General features: G+C 34.9%; 1 protein-coding gene across 1 annotated transcript; it reads right to left on the reverse strand.

Moving 5' to 3' along the window:
* Window positions 1-3873: 3873 nt before the first annotated feature.
* LOC137614383 (pirin-like) lies at window positions 3874-22913 on the reverse strand. The gene is made up of 7 exons (XM_068344173.1): window positions 22775-22913; window positions 21082-21255; window positions 14920-15031; window positions 11578-11640; window positions 8831-8989; window positions 5437-5553; window positions 3874-4180 (listed from the first exon to the last, which is right to left on the reverse strand). The coding sequence occupies exons 1-7, from the start codon at window positions 22874-22876 to the stop codon at window positions 4014-4016; spliced, it is 894 nt and encodes a 297-aa protein (XP_068200274.1). The 5' UTR covers window positions 22877-22913; the 3' UTR covers window positions 3874-4013.
* Between the last annotated feature and the right edge of the window lie 291 nt (window positions 22914-23204).

Raw genomic sequence — 23204 nt, forward strand, 5'->3', positions numbered from 1 at the left:
TTCATAATAATTTTTTTTGAATAACCATTTAATTTACAATTGCACTTTTGATGATTTATCATAATGATTTTAATTTGTATTTATAAAAAAGAGGTTGGATAATATTTGAAATACCTATCATAAGATTATTAAAACTTTCATTATATATAATTACCTAAATCAGTAGAATAACGAATTCTTGTAACAAAATTTATTTTAGAAGTTTCTTGAATTCCAAGCTTTGGTATAGTCTATCCTGGCTTTAATTATTTTAGTTCCCATAAGCTCGTTTCTGTAAAGGGGAGCCGGTCTAGCCCCTAACTTTCCTGTGCCCCTAGAGTTTAGATACCAGTGAGGCACCAGATTTTCTTTTCCTCCCGCAATGCAAGGATAGATTATGGAATGAGGTTGCAAAGCCATCTCTCTATCTCTAGCCGCCGCAAAGATTCCGGGCGAAATAGGCCCCAACCCCTGATGACGTCATAGCCAATCACATTGTCTCCCTGAAATAAGCTCCACCCCCTGAGGACGTCATAGCCAATCACGTTGTCTCCCTGAAATAATCTCCACCCCCTGATGACGTCATAGCCAATCATGTCTCCCACGTCAACAGCGGTTTCAATAAAGCCCCATCAAATTTCAGACTATACTAACTTATAATCACTTTAAGGGGATGTGTTGTGACCGCTGTTAATGTAGGAGACAACATGATTGGCTATGACGTCATCAGTGGCTGGGGCTTATTTCGCCCGGACTCTCTGCGGCGACTATAGATAACCTGAAGAATCTTCTTCTCTATTTCAGAAGTATTTGTTTGTCCTGACCTTTTCACTGGGGGTCTTGGTGACCTTTGGAAATGCTGGGTCAATTGGATATGGAGGCAAAGGAGGAGGCTTTGGAGGAGGAGGCTATGGTGGAGGTTACGGCGGAGGAGGAGGATATGGAGGATATGGTGGAAGAGGATTTGGAGGAGGTGGCTATGGCGGTAAAGGAGGATTTGGAGGAGGAGGTTACGGCGGAGGAGGAGGTTACGGCGGAGGAGGAGGTTACGGCGGAGGAGGAGGTTACGGCGGAGGAGGAGGTGGAGGATTTGGAGGCTACGGTGGAAGAGGATTTGGAGGAGGAGGCTATGGTGGAGGTTACGGTGGAGGAGGAGGAGGATTTGGAGGAGGAGGTTATGGTGGAGGGGGACATGGAGGAGGATTTGGGCACGGAGGATTTAGGGGAGGATACGGTGGTGGAGGCTTTGGTGGACACGGTAAGTTTTTTCGGAAATGAGATGATTATCCTTGTCAGACTACAAATATATATATATATATATATATATATATATATATATATATATATATATATATACTGTATATATATATATATATATATATATATATATATATTGATAATATATATATATATATATATGTATATATATATATATATATATATATATATATATATATATATATATATATATATATATATATATATATATATTATCAGTATATATACAGTATATATATTTATCTCCTAATATTCAATGACCACTTATCAACAATAATCTACACTAACAATCTATCATCTATTATCTATTCATTATCACTAATCACCAAGAGTCACCATAAATCACCACCACCAATAACAACCAATCACAACCAAGGACAACGACCGCAAATCACCATGACAATGGATGGCTTCAGATAAAAAAGAACAACGGTCACTGTTACATTCATATTTTAATTGGAGAATTGTAGATGAGCCGTCTGTTAAGAAAACTTCATTATGCTATTATTGATATAATTGATAAATGGTAATTAAATATAATTTATATATTAATGTATTTATAAATTTTCGTTCCAGGTGCGACCTTTGGAGGGGGTTATGGAGGGGGGAACTTTGGAGGGGGAAATTTTGGCAATCATGGAGGTCAGTAATTTTCTAATTTTAGAAATTTTCTATCTAATACACATGAAATATTTTATATATAAAAGATCTAATTTAATGTGTTTACTGTTCTTAAGATGTTTAATTTTGATGTTTATTACTTCTCTTGTAGTTTATTTATTTCCTTGTTTCCTTTCCTCACTGGGCTATATTTATATGTTGGAGCCCTTGAGCTTATAGCATCTTGCTTTTCCAACTATGGTTATAGCTTAGCAAGTGATAATAATAATAATAATAATAATAATAATAATAATAATAATAATAATAATAATAATAATAACTTATACAACTTAGTATTATAAATCGAATTTTACATTGAGATATTACAGTGGAACTTATCCACATAGATTGGCTTTCCATTTTCATGTTTATTACTTTGCTTGTGGTTTATCTATTTCTTTATTTCCTTTCCTCACTGGGCTATTTTTCTATGATGGAGCCCTGTGGCTTATAGCATCTTGCTTTTCCAACTAGGGTTATAGCTTAGCAAGTAATAATAACAATAATAAACACACCAATAATAATAATAATAATAATAATAATAATAATAATAATAATAATAATAATAATAATAATAATAATAATAACTTAGTATGATAATTTGAATTTTACTTTGAGATATTATTATTATTATTATTATTATTATTATTATTATTATTATTAGCCAAGCTACAACCCTAGTTGGAAAAGCAAGATGTTATAAGCCCAAGGGCTCCAATAAGGAAAAATAGCCCAGTGAGGAAAGGAAATTAGGAAATAAATAAATGACAGTGGAACTTATCCACATAAATTGGCTTTTAATTCTTTCATTTTACTTATTTTCTCTTTTATGTTTTTAGGGTTTTACGGCAAATAGATGTTCGAGGAATTCTCTGGGACCATAGAAGCTTAGAAGACCTACTTTTATGGTTTGATTTCTCTGTAATTTATATTTCTTACCGAGACTATTACTCTCTGTACATTCATGTTTCATTTGATTAAAATTAATATATTTCACTAATATACATTTTGATATTGATTAGTCTTTGATTTTTCCAAACTCTCCATTTGGATATGTATCTACAGAAAGAATTTGTAAAGGAAAATTGCTCTCATTTTCCCACCAGGTACAGACCATTTTTCTGTAACTGTTCTGTTCTGATTTCATCCTACCTTAATCATTCCAGCTTTGGTGTTTTATTCATTTGTCAGTTTTTGTTTGTTTGCAATATTGCTAAATTGCAAGAAAATGGCGATTTACGTGCATTCCACTCAGAGATTGGTGATTAAGTACCCAAAATACTGTATTTTTCCAATTTAAGACAAAACAATATTCCGAAAAAAAATTCCTTGCAAAATCACTGTATTGTAAGAAAATCACAATATTTGAAAATTTTGTATGTTGTTTGGTCCTTATCAATACAGTAGGTACCATTTGACCGAATTTCGAGTAAAAAAGTATTCTCTCAGAAAATAAAATGGCAAGGATTACAAAGCGAACATATCTTGTCTTAATGCCTGTCCACACAATCGAGCATGCCCGAGGTGCAAACAGTGATACCAGATGTCAATGGGTAGTGAGAATTAGGATTGATGACGTCAGAAGCAGGATATTCACAGGTAAGGATCTGGTATCACTGTTTGCCCGTCGGGCATGACTGATAGTATGGACAGGCCTTACGGCTTTCATCCGTTGAACTAGTGTACAGTTTTCTCAACAGACGCGTTGGTGAAGTTCTAAATTAGAGTCAAAGTTGTGCGTTTATTGGTGATAACAGCATAAAAAAGTATAAAACATAATGGTTATCTGTATAAGAACTGTGATAGAATGGTCTCATTTTATAAAGCAATTGTGTAATTATATATCTCAGAAAGTGATCATTTATGTAAGCTATACAAAGTGAAAGTTACCAATGAGAAAAGATAACAAGTGGAAAGATAGAACAAGAAATTAACAAATCTTCAACTTGGCTCATTCATAAAAAGATTATGTTACTGGATCTTTGCCCTGTGGATGATAGAAGATTAAAACCTCTAGATATATTTACACTCAAATACATTTTCAAAAGACACTTTTGGCAACAAATGAAGAACTTTTAGCAGATCGCTACAGTCATCTAAATGCGTCTGAGATTGCACAGTCCGACGGCCGCGGGCTTCGAGATTGGATATTTCTCGAAGCCATTCTGTCTCTGGTGATAATCCTGGAATGCTTGTAGGATCTCCTCCTGGGTGTTCATGACGAAGGGCCCTTGCTGGATGACAGGTTCCAGTATCGGCTGGCCTGGAAGGGTAAGGTTGTATAGTTGGCCTCAATGATTCCGGTATACTTTACACGGGACGCTAAAGCGACGTTTGACAGTTGTAGATTGTAGCAGATGACGCTGTGTTTAGCTAAAGAGAAACTGTTGGCAACGCTGCCTGTAGAACAAAGTAGCTGAGCTTGTAAACACGTGATCAAAATCATTACTGATTTTACGAAGTGTTGTACATAAAAATATTATATTCTTAACAAAACTTCTTAAAATTAATAAAATGCTTTTGATCCCGGGTTTACAAGCGACTTTGTTTTACAGACAGCATTGCCAACAGTTTCTCTTTCGCTAAACACAGCGTTACCTGCTACAACGTACAGCTGCCAGACGTCTTCTTAGTTTCCGGTTAAGCGTACCCGTATTAATAAAGCCAACCGTACAACACTGATATTAGTTTACATGCTACAGTACTATTGATAGTTAGGCAGGCTGAGATAACATAGATTGGAAAATGATGATAGAATGAATGGCAGGCGTAGTAAAGATTAGGATAAGAGCGTCATGACTGAGATGGTGTGGACACGTGTTGAGAATGAATGGTTAGGAGAGAGTGAGGAGATAATGGCAGGCGTAGTAAAGATAACAGAGGTGATAAGAGCGTCACGATTGAGATGGTGTGGACATGTATTGAGAATGGATGGTGGGGAGGGAGTGAGGAAAGCTTGGGAGGAACCTGTTAAGGGGAGAAGATCGAGAGGGTGGCACTTATTTATGAACAAAATAATGTTAATGTTTGATTTGGAAAAAATATAAATCCATTGAACAATCAAATGCAATATTGGGGCTTCATTAGTAATGAGACTTTTTAGAAAATAAAACCTCTATACCATAAGCTTTTAGATAAGATAGACATTTTGGCAGGAAATAGACTTTTTAAGAAATACACATACATTTTTTTTTTTTTTTTTTTTTTTTTGTAACGGATAGACTATCAAAAAAGTACAATGAATTCAGAGCGAACGAATGTCTTTGAAAATAGACTAAGTTGTAATAGAATTATTTTGAACTTTGACTCTTTAGAAAATAGAGATTTATTATGAAACAAAACTTTTTTTTGGTATTAACTTTTTTGAATTTTCAAAGAAAATTTCCAAGAGTATTTTTTAAATCTTCCCCTATATGATAAAGAGCAAGTGTGTGTGTGTGTGTGTGGGTGTGTGTGTGTGTGTGTAATAATAATAATAATAATAATAATAATAATAATAATAATCTAAAAAGTGCTTACCAGCAACAAGCACAAAATGGGCCTTTTCGGCGGAGGGGTTAATTATATCGACAGCGCTTCCGTTGTTTAGGACAAGAGTATGATGCGGTCCGCTTTCCGTTAGGTTGTCGTAGTCACCTGTTTGAGAGAGAGAGAGAGAGAGAGAGAGAGAGAGAGAGAGAGAGTTAGTTTTGTGTGTTAGAGAGAAATAGTTGGTTTGTGAGAGAGAGAGAGAGAGAGAGAGAGAGAGAGAGAGAGAGAGAGAGAGAGACAGAGAGAGTTGGTTTTTTCGTGCGTGTGTTAGAGAGAGAGAGAGAGAGAGAGAGAGAGAGAGAGAGAGAGAGAGAGAGAGAGAGAGAGAGAGAGTTGGTTTTTCGTGCGTGTGTTAGAGAGAGAGTTTGTTTGTGAGAGAGAGAGAGAGAGAGAGAGAGAGAGAGAGAGAGAGAGAGAGAGAGAGAGAGAGAGAGAGAGAGAGAGAGAGAGAGTATTTTGTGTGTGTTAGATAGAGTTGGTTTGTGAGAGAGAGAGAGAGAGAGAGAGAGAGAGAGAGAGAGAGAGAGAGAGAGAGAGAGAGTTGTATTTTGTGTGTTAGAGAGAGAGAAAGTTGGTTTGTGTGTGTGTGTGTGTGTTTGAGAGAGAGAGAGAGAGAGAGAGAGAGAGAGAGAGAGAGAGTTAGTTTTTTTGTGTGTTAGAGGTAGAGTTCGTTTATGAGAGAGAGAGAGAGAGAGAGAGAGAGAGAGAGAGAGAGAGAGAGAGAGAGAGAGAGAGAGAGTTAGTTTTTTTTTGTGTGTTAGAGGTAGAGTTCGTTTATGAGAGAGAGAGAGAGAGAGAGAGAGAGAGAGTTAGGTTTTTTGTGTGTTAGAGGTAGAGTTCGTTTATGAGAGAGAGAGAGAGAGAGAGAGAGAGAGAGAGAGATTACTAAGGATTCACTTTAGTTGAAAATTTGTGCATTACTAATTTTTAACAAAGCTTGAGCTAGTGATTATGAACAATACTAAATCTTTTTTAATGAGGCGCATTTGCCCTGACCAGCAGGGATGCCCTTTAAGCTCGGAAACGTTTCCTACTAGCTGATAGGTTAGAAATATTTTCACCAAGCAATCAGCTAGTAGTAAACCTTTCCAAGCTAAAAGGGTACGTCTGTGAGTCAGTGCAAATGCGCCTCATTAAAAAAAATTTAGTATAGTACTTCCAAATTTTGAATATTAAATGAATGATAAAGTATTGAGTACATCAATTTTTCTAATATTATTATTATCAAAATTACATTTTTAGTAATTAATCGTAAATTACATCGATTTTGAAAGCATTATTAACAGAAATTAAAACTATATTAAAGAAATTAATAAAAAAAGTTTACTTCACAATAGGCCTTTGTATTGCCGATACAAAAAAACGTGATTGGAAAATCTTGATTCACAGATCATGAATATTTGAATCATGATCTTTAAATCATGATTCAAAGATTCATAATTCAAATATTCATGATGTTTGAATCATGATTCAAAGCTTCATGATTCAAAGATTCATGATCTTTGAATCATGATTCAAAGATTCATGAATCAAATATTCATTATCTTTGAATCATGATTCAAAGCTTCATGATTCAAATATTCATGATCTTTGAACATGATTCAAATATTCATGATCTTTGAATTATGATTCAAAGATTCACGATTCAAATATTCATGATCTTTGAATCATGATTCAAAGATTCATGATTCAAATATTCATGATGTTTGAATCATGATTCAAAGATTCATGATATTTGAATCATGATTCAAAGCTTCATGATTCAAATATTCATGATCTTTGAATCACGATTCAAAACTTCATGATTCAAATATTCATGATCTATGAATCATGATTTTTGATACAAGAATATTTTCAAATGCATTTTTATTAATGCTAAAACTTATGAATCTTTAAAAAAAAACATTGATTTTATGTTATCAAGATAAGTTTATATAAACATAAAAGAATAAATCAAATTTAAGTATTAAGAAAGCATTAGCATAATAAAAGAAATATAAGCAGGGAAAAAATATGTTATCAAGATAAGATTATATAAACATTAAACAATAAATTAAATTCAAGTATTCAAAAGCATTAGCACAATAAATAAAAAATAGGTACTTTCCTGTTATTACCCCACGACTAATTTCTGATATAACCCCATATTATTTTTTTAGGTTAGGTTAGGTTAAGTTAGGTTTGAACGTTATCCACCTACGATTAAATAACCTAACCTAACCTAACCTAAAAAATAGTATTGGGGTTATATCGGAAAGAACCAAAAAATATAGCAGGAAAAACGCACCAAATATCTTGTGATATAATGCAGAAATTATATTTCAATAACTGTAATTCTTCTTCTTCTTCTTTGTCTGCATCTTTTCCCACCTTTATGTGGGGTCGATGTTTCTGACCAGCTTTCTCCATCTACCTCTGTCCCACACTTCATCACCGGTTAATCCCTTTGATCGAAGGTCATCCTTGATACAGTCCATCCACCTTCGCTTTGGTCTCCCTCTCCTTCTCGTTCCCTGTGCCTCCATTTCCATCACTCTCCTCCCAATATACTGTTCATCTCTTCTCATGACATGACCATACCACCTTAGTCTACTTTCTTGGATCTTATCTGATAGTTTTCTAATTCCTGTGTTTTATAGGTAGTAGGTTGGCCAGGGCACCAGCCACCCGTTGAGATACTACCACTAAAGAGTTATGGCATCTTTTGACTGGCCAGACAGTACTACATTAAATCCTTCTCTCTGGTTACGGTTCATTTTCCCTTTGCTTACACATACACCGAATATTCTGGCCTATTCTTTACATATTCTCCTCTGTCCTCATACACCTGACAACACTGATATTACCAAACAATTCTTCTTCATCCAAGGGGTTACTGCACTGTAATTGTTCAATGGCCACTTTCCTCTTGCTAAGGGTAGAAGAGACTCTTTAGTTATGGTAAGCAGCTCTTCTAGGAGGACACTCCAAAATCAAACCATTGTTCTCTAGTCTTGGGTAGTGCCATAGCCTCTGTACCATAGTCTTCCACTGTCTTGGGTTAGAGTTCTCTTGCTTGAGGGTACACTCGGGCATACTATTCTATCCAATTTCTCTTCCTCTTGTTTTGTTAAAGTTTATATAGTTTATATAGGAGATATTTATTTTAATGATGTTACTCTTCTTAAAATATTTCATTTTTCACTTTTTCCTTTCCTCACTGGGCTATTTTCCCTGTTGGAGCCCCTGGGCTTATAGCATCTTGCTTTTCCAACTAGGGTTGTAACTTACCAAGTAATAATGATAATAATAATACCCCTAATTACCTCATTCCGTAGCTTATATCAATAACTATAATAATCAACTTTATATCAAATGACAAGGAAATATTTCAAAGACTCACCAACGCCAATGGTTCCAGACAGAATGTATATGAAGGCGTTCCAGTCCATGGGCAAGGGTTGTGTGAATTTGCTTCCAGGTTCCATTTTGAAGATTAGGTAGTAGACGGGCGTGCGCGTGCGTATGGGGGAGATTACATCCATGCAACTTCCAGCAATGACTGTAAGGAAAGGGTTATTACCTCTGTTGCAAATTGATGAAATTATTATTATTATTATTATTATTGTTGTTGTTGTTGTTGTTGTTGTTGTTGTTGTTATTATTATTATTATTATTATTGTTGTTGTTATTATTATCATTATTGCTGTTGTTGTTGTTATTATTATTATCATTATTATTATTATTGTTGTTATTATTATTATTATTATTATTATTGTTGTTGTTGTTATTATTATTATTGCTGTTGTTGTTGTTGTTGTTGTTATTATTATTATCATTATTATTATTGCTGTTGTTGTTGTTGTTGTTGTTATTATTATTATCATTATTATTATTATTATTATTATTATTATTAATATTATTATTATTATTACTAGCTAAGCTACAACCCTAGTTTGAAAAGTGGGATGCTATAAGCCCAAAGGCCCCAACAGGGAAAGTAACCCAGTGAGGAAAAGAAAGAAGGAAAAATAAAATGTTTTAAGAACAGTTACACCATTAAAATAAGTATTTCCTATATAAACTATAAAGACTTTAACAAAACAATAAGAAGAGAAATTAGATAGAAATTAGGTTATGAAAAAATAAAGTTCAAAATTGGAAATTTTTGATAAAGTGTGTGTGTTTTTTATGGGAGTATTAAGGTTATGATGAAGAATTAGAATTCAAGTTTGGAAATTTTTGAGAGAGAGAGAGAGAGAGAGAGAGAGAGAGAGAGAGAGAGAGAGAGAGAGAGAGAGAGAGAGAGAGAGAGAGAGAGAGAGAGAGAGAGTGTGTGTCACACACAACGGAAATGATCAGACTATCAAATATGATAGTTATTACTTGTTATAAAAAAGTAACATCATTTATAAACCAGTATAAGAAAATGAAATAATGGCAAAGACTCATGCAAGTATTTTTGACAAAGCAAAATAAAAGAGGGAAACTTTAATTAACAATCAGCTCAGTCACTTGTGTCAACATTACATTGGTACTTAAGAACTGCTTTTACCTCAACATTTCTATTAAGGAACTACTTCTACCTCACTCACACTATCCAGGAACAGTGACTACAGTCCATTGCTACTTTAGAACTACTTCTACCTCAACATTGCTACTAAGGAACTACTTCTACCTCAATATTACTACCTATGTAACTACTTCTACCTCAACATTGATACTAAAGAACTACTTCTAATTCAACATTGCTACTAAGGAATTACTTCTACCTAAACATTGTAACTAAGGAGCTACTTCTACCTCAACATTGCTACTAAGGAACTACTTCTACCTCAATATTGCTACTAAGAAACTACTTCTACCTGAATATTGCTACTAAGTAACTACTTCTACCTCAACATTACTTCTAAGGAACTACTTCTACCTCAACATTGCTACTAAGGAACTACTTCTACCTCAACATTACTTCTAAGAAACTACCCACAACATTGCTACTAAAGAATTGCTTGTTTCTGATAGCTCTCAAGAAACCGATTCTTCCTCAGCATTGCTACATAAGAAAAATCTTTACCCAGTGAACTGCTCCTACCTCAAGAATTCTACCCATGGAAATCTTGATTACTTGCAATTCTATTGTACCCTGTGGTGGCCAATGTGGTAACGTTCCTGACTCGTGAACGCCAGACTGGGGTTCGAGTCCCGCTCAAACTCGTTAGTTTATTTGGTCGCTGCTTCCTCACCATCCTTGTGAGCTAAGGATGGCGGTTTTGGGAGAACCTATAGGTCTATCTGATAACTCATCAGCAGCCATTGCCTGGCCCTCCTTGGTCCTAGCTTGAGTTGAGAAGGGGTTTGGGTGCTGATCATATGTATATATGGTCAGTCTCTAGGGCATTGTCCTGCTCGATAGGGCAGTGTCACTGTCCCTTGCCTCTGCCATTCATGAGCTGAATTTAAACCTTTAAGGGAGTTGATTAAATGGTTAAGGATGTATACTTTAAATGAATTCCTCACTGTCTTGGGGTAGAGTTCTCTTGCTTAAGGGTACACTCGGGCACACTATTCTATCCTATTTCTCTTACTCTTGTTTTTAATAATTTGTATATGGAATATTTATTTTAACGTTGTTACTGTTCTTAAAATATTCTATTTTAATCATTCATTACTTCACTTGCAGTTTGCTTATTTCTTTTCCTCACTGGGCTATTGTTCCTGTTAGAGCCCTCAGGCTAATAGTATCCTGCTTTTTAACTAGGGTTGTAGCTTAGCCTATAATAATAATAATAATAATAATAATAATAATAATAGTAATATTATTATTATTATTATCATTATTATTATTATTATTATTATTATTATTATTATTATTATTATTATTATTATTATTATTATTATTATCTAATTATTATTTTATTTTTATTTTTCATTTCTTTGATATTAGATCAGTCAAATTTTTCTTATTTATATTTCTGTGATATTAGATCAGTCAAAATTGTTTTTATTCATATTTCTATCATATATGATCAGTCAAAATTTATTCTATTTACATTTATACGATATTAGATCAGTGAAAATCATTTTTATTTATATTTCCATGAAACTAGACCAGTCAAAATCATGAAGCCAAATAACACAAAACAGATTTACCTTTTACTTCAACTCCCTTTGTGTTTACAGTAGGAATCTGCGACGCCAACAGTTCTTGATAATCTGTCGAGAGAAGAAGAAGAGGAGCCAGTTAGTAAACAATGAGCTCATGATGGTTTATAAAAGAAGTCTTCTTGTGGTGGCAGAATGTGGTAACGTCCCTGACTGGTGAACGCCAGACTGGGGTTCGAATCCAGCTCAAACTCCTTAGTTCCTTTGTTTGGGGTAACGTCCCTGACTCGTGAACGCCAGACTGGGGTTCGAATCCAACTCAAACTCGTTTGTTTCTTTGTTCGCTGCAACCTCACCATCCTAGTGAGCTAAGGGCGGGTGTTTATGAGAATCTATACAACAATAACAATAATGAACAAGCTTGTGAAATAACTAGTCAATCTCAGGTTGGAGAAAGAAAAAGAGAGAGAGAGAGAGAGAGAGAGAGACCCCCCCAGAGGTAGGAGAGTTCGAATCCAACTCAAACTCGTTTGTTTCTTTGGTCGCTGCAACCTCACCATCCTTGTGAGCTAAGGGCGGGTGTTTGGAGGACCCTATAGGTCTATCTGCTGAATCATCAGCAGCCACTGGCTGGCCTTCCTTGGTCCTATACTCAATTTATTTTAATGAGGCGCATTTGCACCGACTCTCAAGGGGTGCCCTTTTAGCTCGGAAAAGGTTCTTGATCGGTGATTGGTTAGAATTATCTTTACCAACCAATCAGCGATCAGGAAACTTTTCCGAGCTAAAAGGGCACCCCTGCAAGTCGGTGCAAATATGCCTCACTAAAAAAACAATTACTATAGCTTGGGTGGAAAGGGGTCTTGGTCGCTGATCATAATTATATGGTCAGTCTCTAGGGCATTGTTCTGCTTGATAAGGCAATGTCACTGTCCCTTGCCCCTGCCATTCATGAGCCGCCTTTAAATTGCATATCGGCGTCAGTGACCTTAGATGTCATGATGCCAGAAAACTCAATCAATCAATCAATCAATCTCCAATTGCATAAGATAGATATTGCCTTTGATCTAATAAGGTTTTAATGTTTCTTTTGTCATTAGGTTTACGGTCTCGGAGTTTTCCTGTAATCAAGATTATAATCCCGAAATATCCTGTAACTAGGATCATTATCTCGAAAATATCCTGTGACTAGGATCATTATCTCGAAAATATCCTGTGACTAGGATCATTATCTCGAAAATATCCTGTGACTAGGATCATTATCTCGAAAATATCCTGTGACTAGGATCATTATCTCGAAATATCCTGTAACTAGGATCATTATCTCGAAAATATCATGTGACTAGGATCATTATCTCAAAGACATCCTGTAACTAGGATCATTATCTCGAAAATTTCCTGTAACCAGAATGTAATCTCGAAAATTTCCTGTAACTAGGATCATAATATTGAAAATTTCGTTTAACCTGGATTATAATCTAGAAAATTTCTTATAACCACGACTATGAGCTCGAACATTTCCTGTAACCAGGATTATAATGTAAATTTTTTTCCTGTAACCAAGATTATGAGCTCGAACATTTCCTGTAACCAGGATTATAATGTAATTTTTTTTTCCTGTAACCAAGATTATGATCTCGAACATTTCCTGTAACCAGGATTATAATGTAAAATTTTTTTCCTGTAACCAAGATTATGAATAATCTTAAAATTTTCCTGTAACCAGATGATCTTGAACATTTCCTGTAACCAGGATTATAATGTAAAAATTTTTTCCTGTAACCAAGATTATGATCTCGAACATTTCCTGTAACCAGGATTATAATCTTAAAAGTTTCCTGTAACCAAGATTATGATCTCGAACCTTTCCTGTAACCAGGATTATAATGTAAAATTTTTTCCTGTAACCAAAATTATGAGCTCAAACATTTCCTGTAACCAGGATTATAATGTAAAATTTTTTTCCTGTAACCAAGATTATGAGCTCAAACATTTCCTGTAACCAGGATTATAATGTAAATTTTTTTTCCTGTAACCAAGATTATGAGCTCAAACATTTCCTGTAACCAGGATTATAATGTAAATTTTTTTCCTGTAACCAAAATTATGAGCTCGAACATTTCCTGTAACCAGGATTATAATGTAAAAATTTTTCCTGTAACAACGATTATGAGCTCAAACATTTCCTGTAACCAGGATTATAATGTAAATTTTTTTTCCTGTAACCAAGATTATGAGCTCGAACATTTCCTGTAACCAGGATTATAATGTAAATTTTTTTTCCTGTAACCAAGATTATGATCTCGAACCTTTCCTGTAACCAGGATTATAATGTAAAATTTTTTTCCTGTAACCACGATTATGAGCTCAAACATTTCCTGTAACCAGGATTATAATGTAAATTTTTTTTCCTGTAACCAAGATTATGAGCTCAAACATTTCCTGTAACCAGGATTATAATGTAAATTTTTTTTCCTGTAACCAAGATTATGAGCTCAAACATTTCCTGTAACCAGGATTATAATCTTAAAAGTTTCCTGTAACCAGATGATCTTGAACATTGCCTGTAATTAGGATTATAATCTCGAATATTTCCTGTAATAAAGATTATAATTTCGAAAATTTCCGGTAAATAAAACTGTAATTTCGAAATATTCCAGTAACCGGGATTATAGTCTCTATAATTATCTCCTAACCAGGATTATAATTTCGACATTTCCCTTAAATTTGAATTATCATTTTAGTGATAGGGTAAATAGTATGTAGATAATTGTGATTTTCTCTTTTAATTACACATGTCCCTCTACTTATGCATTTTTCACAGAAGATATCCCCAGAATTTATCAGAAATGTATCAGAATTTATCAGAAATGTACTAGAATTTATCAGAATTTATCAGAAATGTATCAGAATTTATCAGAAATGTATCATGATTAATCAGAAATGTATCAGAACTGTATCAGAATTTATCAGAAATATATCAAAATTTATCAGAAAGGTATCAGGATTAATCAGAAATGTATCAGAATTGTATCAGAATTCATCAGAATTTATCAGAATTTATCAGAATTTATAAGAAATTTATCAGAATTTATCAGAAATATATCAGGAATTTATCAGAATTGTATCAGAATTTATCAGAAATGTATCAGAATTGAATCATAATTTATCAGAAATGTACCAGAATTTATCAGAATTTATCAGAAATGTATCAGAATTAATCAGAAATGTATCAGAATTAATCAGAATTTATCAGAATTTCTCAGAAATGTATCAGAATGTATATGAATTTATCAGAAATATATAAAAATATATCAGATTTTATCAGAATTTATCATAAATGTATCAGAATTTATCCGATTTATCCGAAACAATACGTAGAATCAGTACCTGGTTCCACCATCTTCTCGGATGCTTTTAGATTGACCCAAAGCTGGAGCCCAGAAGCATCACCTTCAACTGGCATTTCAGAATGGACCACACCCCGACCGGCAGTCATCCACTATGAATAGAAACGAGGTTTTTAAGTTGAGAAGTTTCACGAGGTTAAAAAATGGACAATTTTTACAGGACTTGTACGAGGTTATAGAAGAAGGAGAGTGGTACTTAACTTGCACGAGGTTAAAAGATGGACAATTTTTACAGGCCTTGTACGAGGTTATAGAAGAAGGACAGTGGTACATAACTTGCACGAGGTTATAGAAGAAGGACAGTGATACATAACTTGCGCGAGGTTACAGAAGAAGGACAGTGGTACAGGACTTGCACGAGGTTATAGAAGGACAGTGGTACATAACTTGCACGAGGTTATAGAAGAAGGACAGTGGTACATAGCTTGTACGAGGTTATAGAAGAAGGACAGTGGTACATAACTTGCACGAGGTTATAGAAGGACAGTGGTACATAACTTGCACGAGGTTATAGAAGAAGGACAGTGGTACATAACTTGCACGAGGTTATAGAAGAAGGACAGTGGTACAGGACTTGCACGAGGTTATAGAAGGACAGTGGTACATAACTTGCACGAGGTTACAGAAGAAGGACAGTGTTACATAACTTGCACGAGGTTATAGAAGAAGGACAGTGGTACATAACTTGCACGAGGTTATAGAAGGACAGTGGTACATAACTTGCACGAGGTTATAGAAGAAGGACAGTGGTACATAGCTTGTACGAGGTTATAGAAGAAGGACAGTGGTACATAACTTGCACGAGGTTATAGAAGAAGGACAGTGGTACATAGCTTGTACGAGGTTATAGAAGAAGGACAGTGGTACATAACTTGCACGAGGTTATAGAAGAAGGACAGTGGTACAGGACTTGCACGAGGTTATAGAAGGACAGTGGTACATAACTTGCACGAGGTTACAGAAGAAGGACAGTGTTACATAACTTGCACGAGGTTATAGAAGAAGGACAGTGGTACATAACTTGCACGAGGTTATAGAAGGACAGTGGTACATAACTTGCACGAGGTTACAGAAGAAGGACAGTGGTACATAACTTGCACGAGGTTATAGAAGAAGGACAGTGGTACATAACTTGCACGAGGTTATAGAAGAAGGACAGTGGTACATAACTTGCACGAGGTTATAGAAGAAGGACAGTGGTACATAACTTGCACGAGGTTATAGAAGAAGGACAGTGGTACATAACTTGCACGAGGTTATAGAAGACGGACAGTGGTACATAACTTGCACGAGGTTATAGAAGAAGGACAGTGGTACATAACTTGCACGAGGTTATAGAAGAAGGACAGTGGTACATAACTTGCACGAGGTTATAGAAGAAGGACAGTGGTACATAACTTGCACGAGGTTATAGAAGAAGGACAGTGGTACATAACTTGCACGAGGTTATAGAAGAAGGACAGTGGTACATAACTTGCACGAGGTTATAGAAGAAGGACAGTGGTACATAACTTGTACGAGGTTACAGAAGAAGGACAGTGGTACATAACTTGCACGAGGTTATAGAAGAAGGACAGTGGTACAGGACTTGCACGAGGTTATAGAAGAAGGACAGTGGTACATAGCTTGTACGAGGTTATAGAAGAAGGACAGTGGTACATAACTTGCACGAGGTTATAGAAGAAGGACAGTGGTACAGGACTTGCACGAGGTTATAGAAGGACAGTGGTACATAACTTGCACGAGGTTATAGAAGGACAGTGGTACATAACTTGCACGAGGTTATAGAAGAAGGACAGTGGTACATAACTTGCACGAGGTTATAGAAGAAGGACAGTGGTACATAGCTTGTACGAGGTTATAGAAGAAGGACAGTGGTACATAACTTGCACGAGGTTATAGAAGAAGGACAGTGGTACAGGACTTGCACGAGGTTATAGAAGGACAGTGGTACATAACTTGCACGAGGTTACAGAAGAAGGACAGTGTTACATAACTTGCACGAGGTTATAGAAGAAGGACAGTGGTACATAACTTGCACGAGGTTATAGAAGGACAGTGGTACATAACTTGCACGAGGTTACAGAAGAAGGACAGTGGTACATAACTTGCACGAGGTTATAGAAGAAGGACAGTGGTACATAACTTGTACGAGGTTATAGAAGAAGGACAGTGGTACATAACTTGCACGAGGTTATAGAAGAAGGACAGTGGTACATAACTTGTACGAGGTTATAGAAGAAGGACAGTGGTACATAACTTGCACGAGGTTATAGAAGGACAGTGGTACATAACTTGCACGAGGTTATAGAAGAAGGACAGTGGTACATAACTTGCACGAGGTTATAGAAGAAGGACAGTGGTACATAACTTGTACGAGGTTATAGAAGAAGGACAGTGGTACATAACTTGCACGAGGTTATAGAAGAAGGACAGTGGTACATAACTTGCACGAGGTTATAGAAGAAGGACAGTGGTACATAACTTGTACGAGGTTATAGAAGAAGGACAGTGGTACATAACTTGCACGAGGTTATAGAAGAAGGACAGTGGTACATAACTTGCACGAGGTTATAGAAGAAGGACAGTGGTACATAACTTGTACGAGGTTATAGAAGAAGGACAGTGGTACATAACTTGTACGAGGTTATAGAAGAAGGACAGTGGTACATAACTTGCACGAGGTTATAGACGAAGGACAGTGGTACATAACTTGCACGAGGTTATAGAAGAAGGACAATTGTGCAGAACTGGAACGAGGTTTTAATAAGGACAAATGTACACAACTGGCACGAGGTTTCAATAAGAAGGACAATTGTGCAGAAATTGCACGAGGTTACAAAAAGAAGAAGGACAATTGTACAGAAATTGCACGAGGTTACAAAAAGAAAAAGGACAATTGTACAGAAATTGCACGAGGTTACAAAAAGAAGAAGGACAATTGTACAGAAATTGCACGAGGTTACAAAAAGAAGAAGGACAATTGTACAGAAATTGTACGAGGTTACAAAAAGAAGAAGGACAATTGTACAGAAATTGCACGAGGTTACAAAAAGAAGAAGGACAATTGTACAGAAATTGCACGAGGTTACAAAAAGAAGAAGGACAATTGTACAGAAATTGTACGAGGTTACAAAAAGAAGAAGGACAATTGTACAGAAATTGCACGAGGTTACAAAAAGAAGAAGGACAATTGTACAGAAATTGCACGAGGTTACAAAAAGAAGAAGGACAATTGTACAGAAATTGCACGAGGTTACAAAAAGAAGAAGGACAATTGTACAGAAATTGCACGAGGTTACAAAAAGAAGAAGGACAATTGTACAGAAATTGTACGAGGTTACAAAAAGAAGAAGGACAATTGTACAGAAATTGCACGAGGTTACAAAAAGAAGAAGGACAATTGTACAGAACTTGCACGAGGTTTTATAAAGGACAATTATATAGAACTTGCAAGAGGTGTTTTAAAGGATAATTGTACACAACTTGCACGATATTTCATAAAAGACAATTGTACAGAAATTGCACGAGGTTATAAAAAGGACAGTTATACAGAACTTGCACGAGATTATAAAATGAAAGACAAATCAAATTGGTCAAGGCCAATTTGTATGGCACACAGGTGTCTTTTACCAGTAAACGAATTCAATTTTATTTATTCTTATGTTTATTTTTCCACGAAAGAACAAAGAGAAGGAACGAGTATTTGAGAGAATAGCTAAGTTTAGGCTACTCTTGGTGGAGTTGCAAAATAAGGCGTAAACCAAAGTCAGTTATTTATGATTTATAAATCATTTCTGAAAATACAAACAGATTGAGCAAATGTCCCCAGGATTAAAATGACACAGCTAATATGCGAGTAATGTTACTTTCTTCTAAAATAAACAAATTTGAACTTTATTTTTTCATAATCTAATTTCTATCTAAATTCTCATCTTCTTGTTTTGTTAAAGTCTTTATAGTTTATATAGGAAATATTTATCTTGATGTTGTAACTGTTCTTAAAACATTTTATTTTTCCTTATTTCCTTACCTCACTGGGCTATTTTCCCTGTTGGGGCCTTTGGGCTTATAGCATCCAGCTTTTCCAACTAGGGTTGTACCTTAGCTAGTAATAATAATAATAATAATAATAATAATAATAATAATAATAATAATAATAATAATAATAATAACAACAACAACAATAATAATAATAATAATAATAATAATAATAATAATTGCAGCAATTTGCAAAAGAGGTAATAACCATCTCCATACAGTCATTGCTGGAAGTTGCATGGATGTAATCTCCCCCATACGCACGCGCACGCCCGTCTACTACCTAATCTTCAAAATGGAACCTGGAAGCAAATTCACACAACCCTTGCCAATGGACTGGAACGCCTTCATATACATTCTGTCTGGAACCATTGGCGTTGGTAAGTCTTTGAACTATTTCCTTGTCATTTGATATAAAGTTGATTATTATAGTTATTGAAATAAGATACGGAATGAGGTAATTAGGGGTACCACAGGGGTTAGAAAACTATCAGATAAGATCCAAGAAAGTAGACTGAGGTGGTATGGTCATGTCATGAGAAGAGATGAACAGTATATTGGGAGGAGAGTGATGGAAATGGAGGCACAGGGAACGAGAAGGAGAGGGAGACCAAAGCGAAGGTGGTATGGACTGTATCAAGGATGACCTTCGGTCAAAGGGATTAACCGGTGATGAAGTGAGGGACAGAGGTAGATGGAGAACGCTGGCCAGAAACATCGACCCCACATAGAAGTGGGAAAAGATGCAGACAAAGAAGAAGAAGAAGAAGAAGAAGAAGAAGAAGAAGAGCTTCCTTTCTCTAGGTAAGAAAGAGCTTTTGATTGTTTTACCCTGTTCATATAAAGTAAACAGGTTACCTATAATACCTAGGTTTTTTGACTTGTGAAAAATTTGCCTAAAACAGTTTGGAAGTAAGAACTTAACTTAAACGATTTTCCTTTTATCGGGGTTAAATAATAGACTGGTAAGAATTATTATTATTATTATTATTATTATTATTATTATTATTATTATTATTACCCTATTTGGAAAAGCAGGATGCTATAAGCCCAAGGGCCCCAACAGGGAAAATAGCTTAGTGAAGGAAGGAAATAAAGAAATATACTACAAGAGAAGTTTAAGAATAATAGCAGCATTAGAATAGATCTTTCATATGTAAATTATAAAAACTTCAAAAAAACAAGAGGAAGAGAAATAGGATAGTGTGCTCGAGTGTACCCTCAAGCAAGAGAGGGTTCGAGTCCCGTTCAAACTCGTTAGTGCTTTCAGTGTCTGCAACCTTACCATCCTTATGAGCTAAGGTTGGTGGGTGTGGTGGAGCCTATAGGTCTATCTGTTGAGTCATCAGCAGCCATTGCCTGGCCCTCCCTGGTCCTAGCTTGGGTGGAGAGGGGGCTTGGGCGCTGATCATATATGTGGTCAGTCTCTAGGGCCTTGTCCTGCTTGCTAGGGCAATGTCCCTGTCCCTTTGCCATTCATGATCGGCCCCTAAACCTTTAAACCTTTAAACTCTACCCCAAGTTAGAGGAAGACCATGGTACAGAGGCTATGACACTGCCCAAGACTAGAGAACAATACTGACCTTAAAAAAAAGAAGACTAATGACTAACCCTCCATGGTCCTAGCTTGGGTGGAGAGGGGGCTTGGGCGCTGATCATATATGTGGTCAGTCTCTAGGGCCCTGTCCTGCTTGCTAGGGCAATGTCCCTGTTCCTTTGCCATTCATGATCGGCCCCTAAACCTTAAAACCTTTAAACTCTACCCCAAGTTAGAGGAAGACCATTGTACAGAGGCTATGACACTGCCCAAGACTAGAGAACAATACCCCTGTCCCTTACCTCTGCCATTCATGAGCGGCCCCTAAACCTTTAAACCTTTAAACTCTACCCCAAGTTAGAGGAAGACCATTGTACAGAGGCTATGACACTGCCCAAGACTAGAGAACAATACCCCTGTCCCTTACCTCTGCCATTCATGAGCGGCCCCTAAACCTTTAAACCTTTAAACTCTACCCCAAGTTAGAGGAAGACCATTGTACAGAGGCTATGACACTGCCCAAGACTAGAGAACAATACTGACCTTGAAAAAATGAAGACTAACCTGAAGATCGCCTTTGCGAGTAATGCCAGCGTGTCCTTTTGAATCCTCATGGCGCATGGCCCCTTTGGTCAAGTAGGTCACTGTCTCGAATCCTCGGTGGGGATGGTCGGGAAATCCGTGGGGAGGACGGCTCGTGAACTCGTCCAAGAGGAGGAACGGGTCTAGTCGACGGAGCTGGAAATAGTAATTTGGGGATTTGTTGTGTTAGTGATTCAATAGATGTTGTTGTTTGGTTATTGTTGTGATAGATTAATTTATAGAATTTATAGAATGATCATATGTGTGTGTGTATATATATATATATATATATATATATATATATATATATATATATATATATATATATACATATATATATATATATATGTACATATATGTATATATATATATATATATATATATATATATATATATATATATATATATATATATATATATATATATATATATAAATCACTGCATAGGCTATATGTGTGTTTATGTTTATATTTATGTTTATATGCATATATTAATGTATGTATGTATGCATATTATATATATATATATATATATATACATACTTACATATATATATATATTTATATATATAATAGTTTTAATATATATATATATATATATATATACATACCTACATATATATGATTGAATATATAATTACATATATATATATATGTATATATATATATATATATATATATATATATATATATATGTATATATATATATACATATATATATATATATATATATATATATATATATATACTGTATATGTAGGGATGTACTTATATCAAAACTATTAATATTGAAATTATTTCATATACATTTATTTGCATATATACATATATATGTATGCTTATATATATATATATATATATATATATATATATATATATATATATATATATATATACATACATACATACACATATATAATGGCATAATACATCTTCGAACTACTTCACCAAACCAATATCAGGCGATTTCACCTTTGCACCAAACAAATAAACATCTGCAATTTGTCCCAAAGTCATGGTGATAAAATTGTTATCGTTACTGATCGATGCAAAGGGACCTTAGCTGATAAGAATTTGGTTTTCCCATTCTTTACCTCGGTAGCAAAATCATTGATAACTGAATACAGTTCTTGCAACGAATGTTTTTATGTTGATCAGGCTGACATGAGTCTCTGTTTTATAGTTCATTTATGTAAGATTTATTTTAATGTTGCTGCTGTTCTTAAAATATGTTATTTTGATTGCTCATTACTCTTTTGTAGTGTATTTATTTCCTTGTTTCCTTTTCTCACTGGGCTATTTATCCCTGTTGGGGCCCTTGGACTTATAGCATCTTGCTTTTCTGACTAAGGTTGTAGCTTAGCTAATAATAATAATAATAATAATAATGATAAGCTACAACCCTAGTTGAAAAGCAGGATAATATAAGCCAAAGGGCTCCAACAAGGAAAAATAGCCCAGTGAGAATAGGAAACAAGGAAATAAATAATCAATAAGAGAAGCAATGAACAATTAAAATAGAATATTTTATAAGCAATTGATTAATACTAAAAAGTGACTGATAAAAAGGCAAACTTATCAATATATCTAAAATAAAGAAATATGTAATAAATGGGAGAATATCTTAATAGAAAGAAGATATTGCATTTTAGATAAAGAAATGAACTTAAGCATACCTCTTTACTGCCAATGCTACGCCAAACTCTGGAGCCCTGACCTTCTGACTGTTCTACCGCTAGCACCTTTAGCTCTACCGTCCGCATGACCTCGCTGGCCATCGTTGTGTTTTATGGAATTTTATTTTCCTGATTCTGAAAAAAAGCAACATGGTTATTGTTATAATTTCTTCATTTGATAATTTTGATAGTTTTAATTATAACACTTTTAATAATAATGGAATTTGACTTTGCTGACTGAAAAGAAGTAGCATGATTTTTATTGTGAATTCTTCATTTGATAATTTTGATAGTTTTAATTGTATTAATTTTAATGATAATCATCTTAATAAATGATATAATTTCATGGAAAAAAGTTCTGGAAATTGAAATTGTATTTTATGATTTGCTTTAATGTTTCAATGTCATATTTTGTATTATTCTTTAAGGC

This window comes from Palaemon carinicauda, chromosome 20, assembly GCF_036898095.1.
Source record: "Palaemon carinicauda isolate YSFRI2023 chromosome 20, ASM3689809v2, whole genome shotgun sequence".
Classification (NCBI taxonomy): Eukaryota; Metazoa; Arthropoda; class Malacostraca; order Decapoda; family Palaemonidae; genus Palaemon; species Palaemon carinicauda.